The sequence below is a fragment of the Salvia hispanica genome, chromosome 2, assembly GCF_023119035.1.
Source record: "Salvia hispanica cultivar TCC Black 2014 chromosome 2, UniMelb_Shisp_WGS_1.0, whole genome shotgun sequence".
NCBI lineage: Eukaryota > Viridiplantae > Streptophyta > Magnoliopsida > Lamiales > Lamiaceae > Salvia > Salvia hispanica.
The window spans coordinates 34,165,038-34,175,080 of NC_062966.1; the positions used below are offsets into that span (position 1 = coordinate 34,165,038).

At 37.9% G+C, this 10,043-nt stretch overlaps 1 protein-coding gene and 1 long non-coding RNA gene across 5 annotated transcripts; one reads left to right on the forward strand and one right to left on the reverse strand.

Annotated features, from left to right (window-relative positions):
- Nucleotides 1–942: 942 nt before the first annotated feature.
- LOC125205683 (E3 ubiquitin-protein ligase CIP8-like) lies at nucleotides 943–6,901 on the reverse strand. Of its 4 annotated transcripts, none has more exons than XM_048104749.1 (2): nucleotides 5,570–6,901; nucleotides 943–1,184 (listed from the first exon to the last, which is right to left on the reverse strand). In XM_048104749.1, the coding sequence occupies exons 1-2, from the start codon at nucleotides 6,833–6,835 to the stop codon at nucleotides 1,065–1,067; spliced, it is 1,386 nt and encodes a 461-aa protein (XP_047960706.1). In that variant the 5' UTR covers nucleotides 6,836–6,901; the 3' UTR covers nucleotides 943–1,064. The 4 variants fall into 4 exon arrangements, 3 of the variants coding, with proteins under 3 accessions (XP_047960706.1, XP_047960708.1, XP_047960707.1); XR_007173811.1 differs by lacking the exon at nucleotides 5,570–6,901 and adding an exon at nucleotides 1,831–1,906 and having other exon boundaries at nucleotides 1,072–1,184; XM_048104751.1 differs by lacking the exon at nucleotides 943–1,184 and adding an exon at nucleotides 4,882–5,382 and having other exon boundaries at nucleotides 5,570–6,900.
- LOC125205686 lies at nucleotides 2,454–4,318 on the forward strand. The gene is made up of 2 exons (XR_007173813.1): nucleotides 2,454–3,947; nucleotides 4,098–4,318. It is a non-coding gene; the product is annotated as an uncharacterized LOC125205686 (long non-coding RNA).
- Nucleotides 6,902–10,043: the final 3,142 nt, after the last annotated feature.

Consider the following 10,043-nt stretch of genomic DNA (forward strand, 5'->3'; position numbering starts at 1 on the left):
GTACAAAATTAGCCAATTTGATTGTTGATTTTTTTTACAATGAACCAAGGTACTCAAGATGTTTTTTTCCCCTTTCATGTGTGTCAACCTAGTAGTACAACAATCAATTACTGTATTTTACGAGTAAAATAGGTTGTAGTTGTGAATAGTGCAAATGAATAGTTGTGGCCCGAGTTGTGGCATGCGGAGTTAATGGAGTTGTGGCCTGAGTTCTCAAATTTAGGGGAATGATGACGTGGAGGGGACTTGCGGCCCAAATCCGAGATGGGGTTAAGGATGGCCTAAGAGGTTTACTCGAAGCCCCACATGTCAAATGGAGTATTACTTCCCATGTGAGATTTTTACCATTGAACATAAGCAGTTTTTATTTTCCAATTCTTTCCCCTTTTTTGGTTATGGGGAAAGGAGTACAAAATTAGCCAATTTGATTGTTGATTTTTTTTACAATGAACCAAGGTACTCAAGATGTTTTTTTCCCCTTTCATGTGTGTCAACCTAGTAGTACAATAATCAATTACTGAGAACAACAAAGGTTTCGGATTGCTTTGTTTTGGGCTTAGTTAAAATGAAATTTTATCAATTTTCAAGATCATTAAAAGAAATACAAGTATTTTTTAATGCTCATTTTCATTCAAAGAGAAGATTATAAATGTGGGGAGGTTCGGCAAAGGAATCAAGAGCTAAACTTTGGACCTAAATCTAGAAGACATAAAAAATTGACATAGTTAGGTCTAGCTACAATGGAATATGTCGAGTACCTCTAAGCAAAATACAGCATAATTTGACCTATTTTCACCCCTCTCTAAAAGAAATACTCATATGTAATAAAATCCATGGAAAACTGTCACGACCGCATTTTGCTAAGGATGGCGAAAACGGGTAAACCGCGACTAATAAGAGGGATTTAAGAAGCGGGGAAAGAAAAGGGCTAGAACTTGAGAATTTCACAAGGCCAAGTCAATTGATATCATAGAAGCCAAGTATTTCATTACATGGTCTTGAAAACAGAATAGACATCTCTTCAAATAAATCAGAGTTGATAGTGAGATTCTACAATTCTCACTTCACAAAAGAGCAGCGGAATAAGTCCTTACTAAACGGCTTCGTGTATGAAGACACGAATCGTGAGAGATCAACTTGATAACATCGACTCCGATCATCACTCCATCCTCCTGACGTTCAACCTGCACATTTATAAATACATGCAGGGCTGAGTACTTGGTGTACTCAGTGGACACGTGCCGAAAACAAAACATACATTATATAGTTGTCAAGCCATCACAGTAACACACGAGGGTTTTCTTAAAAGGCCCGAGCTTACTAAGTTCTTTTGTGAGCTAAAAGTTCGACTGCAGACTAGGTTCTGTCATAAATCCTAACTTATCATTCATCATTCATCATTCATCATTCATCAATCATCATTCATCATCATCATTCATCATTCATCATTCATCAATCATCATTCATCATTCATCATTCATCATTCATCATTCATCGTTCATCGTTCATCGTTCATCATTCATCATTCATCAATCATCATTCATCATTCATCGTTCATCGTTCATCATTCATCATTCATCATTCATCATTCATCATTCATTCCAGTCAAGTGTTGCTCCAACGGTCACCCATCATTCCATGACAATCCAATGACAATCTATGACAATCCAATGACAATCCATTCCATGACATTCATCAAAAACAAAACATTTATGGCATGACAACAATTTGAAAAGAATCATAGCTCCATTTTGAGAAAAGATGATTTTTCATAATTTCGCAAGTATTTGATTTATATCCACACTAGTGTGCTGGATAAAGAAAGCCCACCTGATATGCTTATTCTTCAATTCAATTATTCGCCTTGACCTCACTTGCCCTTTGAGCATTTTATCCTTTGAAAATAAATAGCGCGACGCGCTAATTAGTATTCGAACTATTTCTCCTTAGAAAGAATGCATGTACCCTATGGCATAGCACCTATATCCTTAGTCTTGTCTCATAGAATCTCTAGTCCTTTCTCGGGCTTCATTACCTTGTAGAATTTATTAATTCACTTTACTAAGTTCGGAGGAGTTCCATTATCTTTAAAATAATTACTTGAGCATTTAATATGGATTCTTGGAAAATCCCTTCTTAAATCTTTTCCTTGAATTTTCTTAAGGCCGCCCTTGGCGTCGCAGGGCGACGCCGGTCGGCTTTCGCGTCTCCCACTTTACTACTTTATTTTCCCGAAATCTAAATAAATTATTTGGAAATTAACTTATCAACTTTCGGGCTCCAGCTCGATATTTTCCATTTTCGGGAACTTAGTAATTCATTCGGGAATTAATTAATCGAGCTCCATCCCCATTTCCTTAAATTAATCCCATCCAACAAATAGCTTCTCAAGTCCTACAAATAAGAATTTTCAGCCCAAACAATTACACAACAGTGGCCCACCTTTTCTCCTTTTATTTACGAAGGCCCAATTCAACATAAATTCCTTGGCCCAATTCTTAATTAAAAATCAGCAGTACTCCCTTCCCATCGTGACTTTCCTTTCCCCAACTCTCACATTTCCATTTCCAAAATCAAAACCCCTCTTTGAACAAGGCAACGGCGGCGGCTACCCTTCCATCTCGGCGACCGGCGATCTTCGCCGCCCTCTGCGTCGCCGCCCCCGTCACCTCTCTCAAATTCCCCATCTCTTTTCCAATTTATCCCAGATTCATCAAATTTCACCATCCCTAAATCAATTTCAGAGGCGGCGCCTTTCCTCTCCGGCGAAACCGCCTCTCCGCGGCGCCGGAGCTACACCAGCTCCGCCTTCTCTCTCGAGTTCGCACCTCGTCTCCTTTCCTCTCGGCGGGATCGCGCCTCGCCTGCGTCGCCGGGCGAATTCGCCAATGGCAGCCCGTCGGCTCCAAGCTCGCAGCTGCTCCTCCTCGGCGGCCTTGACTCTGCCGGTTCTCCATTCGGTGAAGTCCCGGTTAGGAAGAAGGCGCCGCCTCTCCCTCCGTCGGCTTCCCTCTCTCGCTCGGCGGCCTCACCGCACCGCCGCCGACGTCGCTCGCTGTCGGCCTCGGCAAGGATGCCGTCGTCCGCCTCGCCCCTGCTGCCGCCGTGATCCGCAGCTTCTCTGCGGAAGTTCTTCGGCTCCGTCGACATTCGCCGTCGCCCGGTCGCCCCTCCGCCTAAGCTAAGTCCTCTCCCCCTACCCCTTACTCCTTTTTTGTGTTATGGCAGTAGCTTATTTTTGGAAAAGAAATTCTCCATTGGAGTCTTGTGTGGCTTATGGTGATATATTGCTCAAATTGAAATCTTGCTAAGTTCTTGCTTATGATACCATGCCACTGAATTCATATGGAGGGGGGTATCATGCGGCTATCTCTAATTTGCATAGCTCTAAGCTCTTGAGCTTCAACTTAGTGTTACATGATTGCTATTGTTTTCATCCTTGCTGTGAGGATCCTATGAAAATTCTAAGTTCTTGTGCTAGCTATTCGTTGTTCTACATGATGCGAAGAGTGTTGGTATTGAGGTTGTTGGGATTACCTTAAAGTTGAATCCTCCTCGGTGGTGGCTGTCCTTGCCGTCACCACTCGCTGCCCCTCTCCCTCCTCCTTCGCTGCTCTCCTTATGGTGTTGTGTGGAATTGTGATGATGAAAGTGATGGTGGAGGAGGTGAGGAGATGGCTCCTATATAGTGCTAAGCTATTGGAAGCTAGGTTTGAGACTTGGAGCCAAAGGCTCCTATTTTGGGCTTGTTAGCTCTCTTATTTTCGAGCTTGATGATTGTGAGATTCTTGCCGTTTTGGTGATGGTGGCTGATCTTCTTGGCTGATTTCTCGGCTTTGATCGACGGGGAGATGAGAGTTTGTCTCATCTTCTACTTTTGGGCTTGTGTAGGAGCTCGCTCTCCAATGCCCCTTTGTCTCGACTCCCTTTTGATGTTAGAAGAGATGGTGACCAAGATTTTCTTACCTCATGCTCTATCTTGTAGCTCTTCTAGCTATATTACCCATTAAATGTTCCATCTCTTTATTTAGCTTGTGCTTCCCTCTCTCTTTACTTGTGTGTCACTTTCTAACCCCAATTTGGTGTAAACTTTGTAGGTACATGGAGGCATTCTTGGAGCTTGTGGAGGCCGAAAATCGAGAATGATGGGAATGAGGGAAACACTTAGATTTAGTTGCTCTATTTGGCTAGTATCCGAATATTGTAGTTTGACATCTTTGAAATGCTAAGTTGTAGCTTTCACTTTTGTATTTTCCACATGTAACTATTATGTAGCAAAATCTCACACCTCTCAATAAGATTGTATAGCCCTTTTCCATTGTGTAGCCCTTTACCATTAATCTCTTCAATATATGTAAATCCTCTTCATAAAGTATTGTGCTAATTTATTCTCTTTTTCTTCTTCCAATAATTGTAGTTTACAAACTTAAATTTCTTGCACTTTAATTCCAATTGTCCTTTCGTAATTTTTTTTTATACTCTAAAACTAGTGCACGAAAACTCGGGATGTTAAAAAAACCATCCAATTAAAAAAAATATATGATGTGATTTTTTAAGAACACGTCTTTATATTTATATTACTCCATATACATATCACCTATAATATGGTACTTTAAGGAGAATTCATACAATTATAGCTGAGAATCAAAGAAATAAGAAAAATATTTTCAACTCTACCTAGCACTTATTCGACAACCCCCTACTTCTCATTGTCAAAAAGCTAGAGTGTTTAAGATGCATTAAATATGGCATTCAAACCTAAAGAACCATGCTATTTCAAATGGGATTGCAGAGACCAAGCACTTGATAAAATTTGTTACATCATTGATTCGATTCAGTTGAGTGACCAAGCACTCAACTTCAACATTCAAGCACTCAATCTGTTATCTGGCAAAAGCAAATGATATTGGATATATTCAAAAGGGAATGTTTGGTAGTATATCATATACAATGTTGAAAACTATGTCTCTAATGTATAAACAGAGAGACTCACAATCCATATGAAACACAACTGCTAGCTATAAAAACTAACCTTAACCATGATCCCAAATATATGCAGAAAGCAGGGAACTATTGAGCTATGCCGAAAAGCTAAACTTGATAGTTTGGAATGAAAGAATGTAACCTCGAATTATTTCATCAGCCACCACCAGCAACGCGATAGTTCATAGCACTGTTCGACTGAAAATTCTGCAACTTAGTCCTACACTATTTTCCAAACTGATAAACCACCAATTCCACAAGTTATCAAGCTGTTCTGTTTTCCGATCACTAATATCGTATTGAAAAGTTATTCATTAAGTTCGATAGCACCAAGAAGACCCCACAAGATCATGCCTCCGACTGACTAGTCTCTATGACTGATATCTCCTTCTCCTAATGCTGAATATTACAAGGTAGTTTCATACTCAGCCAAGGATATATATAACTTGCAATGCACTATCAACACCTCAATACTTGTAAATAAATACATGTGGATGAATTTAAACATACCAGAAAACAAAGATGGAGTCTCTAAACCATATTCTAAAGTGCCTTTTCAAGGCAGAATTTCAAAATTGTACCTGACCTCAAAATCATCAAACAAGCTAGCAGCATTTCCACTACGAACCCTTCCTCTCCCGCCTTTCCTCCTCTCGTAGTCAGCATCATCCGTTGGCAACTCGTGCCTGCACACAGGGCACGTGTTCCTCATACTAAGCCACGGCAGAATGCAGTCCCCATGGTAGAGATGGGAACAAGGCATCCGAGTCACCTTCTCCCCAATCGCAAACTCATCCTTACAAACAGCACACACGACCACGCTATTGTTCTGCTCAACATCCGCCTTTGTCAGCACCAACGAAGGCAGCTTCTCGACCGCAGATTTTGCAGCCGGGGGGCTGCCTTTCGACGCGTTGTCATTCTCCACCAACTGCCCGAAAAGGGCATCGTATTCCATTGCCAAGATATAATCATCTGGAAGATTAGTATGCGGAAGAGATTCAACTTCACCCCCATTGATGATGCTGTTTTCTCCAGGAATCTCGAATTCGAGATTTCTCTCTAGGTTATTGACTGCCAACAGCACTTCCCATCCTATATTCCGCCCTACCTCTACACCATCACCATCACCACCACCTAAATCCGAATTATCAATATCCGAGGAGGAAACATTGGATGAAACCGAGATTTCTTCGATTCGATTAATCACCATATTCAAATTCTCCCTCTCATCAAACTGAACCCTCTCACTAACCTCCTCCCATTCAAATTCCTCTCTTTCATTGTCACCAGCGTAATACCTATGATTCCTAACCCCAAACAAACTATCATCCTCATCATCATCATCGTCGTTAGTAAAGCCAACATTTACCTCGAATTCCTCGGTATCCGACTCCGAATCCATGCTGACAACCCGCAGACCCGGTCCGAATCCGAATTCCATGCCCGGATCCTCCACCCGGCGCGAATCGAGCTCCCAAATCAGATCCTCCGCCGGATGAGGGTGGCGCGGCTCGAACAGATCTGTGACGTAATTCATCTGGTCGTCGTCTTCTTCGCCTCCGAAGAAGAAGCAATTGGGGTCCTCGTACTCGCAGCCCCCCGGATTCTCGGGCTCTAAGTTCAAATCGAACCCTAGATCGAACGACGTCGCGTAGTCATCGAAGAGAGACGGATTTGAGGAATTGTGCGGCGGGGAGAATGAATCGAAGACGAATGGATGCGCCTGATTGAAGAATTCGTCTTCCTCGTGCACGGCTTCTTCTAGGTGGGACACAATGGTAGTCGCGATGGATCGCCGGTATGCCGGCGGTGACTGCCGGCGCCGGTGGAGATTGGAAACCTCTGCCATAGAGAAATTGATGCGTGGTTTCGGTTTCTGAATTTTTTTTTGGGCTGAATTGAATTTAAATTTATTTAATTCATTTGTTTTCGTTAGTTGTGGATTAAAATAGGTGTGTTTTATTTACTACTTTCCTCGGTCTTTCTTTATACTCCTTGACTGCTTCTCCAATTAATGATTAAGTATTAAATAATTATTTTTCTAACTCCAAAATAAATTACTCCATCCGTATCAGATTTGTAGTAACATTTTGTCATAAAAGTCTGTCCCACATTTGGAGTAACATTTAGAATTTACCATATTTGCACAAAAAATTTTACCCCATTATTCACTAAAATTACACCCAAATGTCATTATCTATATTAAAATAAATCAAAACAAAAATAAAAAACCAAAAAGTCAAAGAGGGACTCACCTTCAACCAACTCATTTCATTTATTACACACTTCATCATCCCACTTCATTTATTACACACCCTATCATCTCACTCCACTATCTCATTTCATTTATTACACATTTCACATCTCACTTCATTAATTACACACTTTACCAATTCTTTAAAATTCGTGTCATAACTAAATGTTACTACAAATGTGGAACGGTGGAACGGAGGAAGTAATTTTATTCCGTGAAATTGTAATACTCCTATAAGGCTATAATCTATATATAAATGGTGCATGAGCATCATCTCTTTTTATTGACTTGGCATGAATTTTTTTATTTTCCTTTCTCCACTTGGAGAGGTAAAGTGTCAAGTAATTTCCCTATCGATATGATATAAATAAAATATTTTGGTTATTATTTCTTGCAAGAAACAAATTGGTTGATGGTTGGTTTTAAAATGGTCCCATGGCAGCTTTAAATATTAATTTGGGCACTTTCAAATGTATTGTTGGGAATTTTTACAACTTAATTCAAATTAATCAAACAAGATTTTCGGTTCGATAGATTGGAAAATAAATTGTGGCAGTGGGCTTTTATAAAGCCATAACGTAACGTGGGCCGTTATGCATCCTCACAAAAAAAAAGAGTGATGGGTTTTCATTTCTTAGCCACAATATTTATTTACGTCGCATAGTACGTTTTGGACTTTCAATTTGCCAGTAATTCCACAACAGCCTCAAACTCCAGAATATTTGCAATAAGATTCAATATCTTTATAGAATTTCAATAATAATCTAATCTTTGAAGATGAGCATAAATTATCTCTATTGTTTCTTCAGTACGAGGTAAAATTAAATTGTGCGTATTTTGAATAAGAGCAAAAATGATCTAAATGTACAAATCAAATAAAGTGGAAATTCCTTAGAACGAGCATAAACTTTAAATAAAGAGTAAGTCAATCGGCTCCCTAAAATGATCCCAAACTTTTAAGGAATAACTATACAACTCCTTGAAATGAGACTAAATTTTCAATGAAAATTGAAACTTTTAACTTTGTATTTCTCACACTAATCAAAATTGAGTATTAAAAAGTCCGATGAGGATTGTTGTAGAAAAGATCAGAAGAAGAAGAATCAAACCAAGGCGAACTTTACTAAATAAAACAAATAAAAAATTAATATAAATAAAAAAAAAAAAATATACTCCCTCCGTCCCAACTAAATTGAGTCGTATTCATTAGCGGATCCAGGAATTTATATTCGGGGGACGAGTCATATGATAAATCATTATATAACATACCAAAAATAAAAACTAATAGTACTAAAAGAAATATATTTTGAAATATATTTATATTCGGCTAGGTTTTTGGAATTTTAGTTAGAATAATTGATTTTTTAGCTTTTATTAACTTCCTTTCATAGCCGAATAGGAGTAGTCGAATAGGAATAGGGGTACATTTTAATATAAAATTAAAATTTTCTATATATATGCATAATAGTACTAATTTTTTTTTTTTGGTCATTCGAACCCCCTTGTTACCACCTCCCTCCGCCATTGGTCGTATTCCTTTTTGGGATGTGACAACTAGGTCGAGTCATTTCTTTTTTTGACAAAAAAATAAAACATTCAATCACGTTACTTTATTCCATCACCTACTTTACCCCTCTCTTAATTTCCGTGCCTAAAAGTTTTGATTCAATTTAGTTAAAACGGACGGAGTAATAATTATTTACTCCATATTAACGAAAAATGAAATATGAGAGTATATAAATAACCGGAATAATTAAAATATAAAGAGAAAACGAGAATCTATGTCGTGTGTGTTGTGTAAGCAAAATAGTGCAACCTAGAGCAATTATTGGGAGTGGTGATAGCGAGAGTAGTAGGGATTGATAATAACGACAATCACTAGATTGCTTAAAATGGAAGCCGTGGGTTTAATTGGATATTATTATTAGTATTAGGTTGGCTGAAATCCATAATACAACATCTAATCAATGCATAAAAAATGGGTCGAACCAAGTCTGGCCAAGTGGGGGAAGTAAAAGATGAGATAGACTCCCTAATGAAGTGATCATCGACTCAATTATCTCTTATGAATCATGAATAAACAAAATTATATTTGGAAAAATAAAATAAAAAAAATAAGTAAAAACGTGTATATTTTACATCCCTTTCCATCAAGTTTTGGTAGATTTATATTCACCATAAAGTGCAATAAATATCTTTTTAATCGCTTTTGATTAAAAACGGAAAGCATCAATATTTGTTCTGTTTTAAAAGAGTGAACTACATAAATAGTCCCTGGACTATGCGTTTATCTCGTCAATGAACCCTGAACTTTAAAAATATCCCCAGACAACCCTGGACTAAGCGTTTATCTCGAAAATGGTCATTTTTCACTGTTTCATGACGAAAATACCCTTTTGGGAGGTTTTTGGGGGGTTTGGACAATTTGGTCTTTTTACATTTTAAATCTGATATTATTTCAGTTATGTACTAAATTTGATATTATTTCAAAATTATCATTCGTCTTCCCTTTTGGCATCCTTCACTTTGTTTCTTTATTTCAATATTAGATTTAATTTTATAAAATTAAATTTTTAAATATCAATAAAAAAATTTAATTATTAAAATTACTATTAAATAACAAATTAGTAGTTTTAATCAATATTTGATAGTGTCTAATATTTAATCAATATGGTACGATGACGCCTTAGTTTTAATCAATATTTAATAGTTTTAATCATATATATAGTCAAATTCTCCTATACATTAGATGCATATTTATTTCGGAATAAATCGTGTTATATGATCTATTTATGATTAAAAT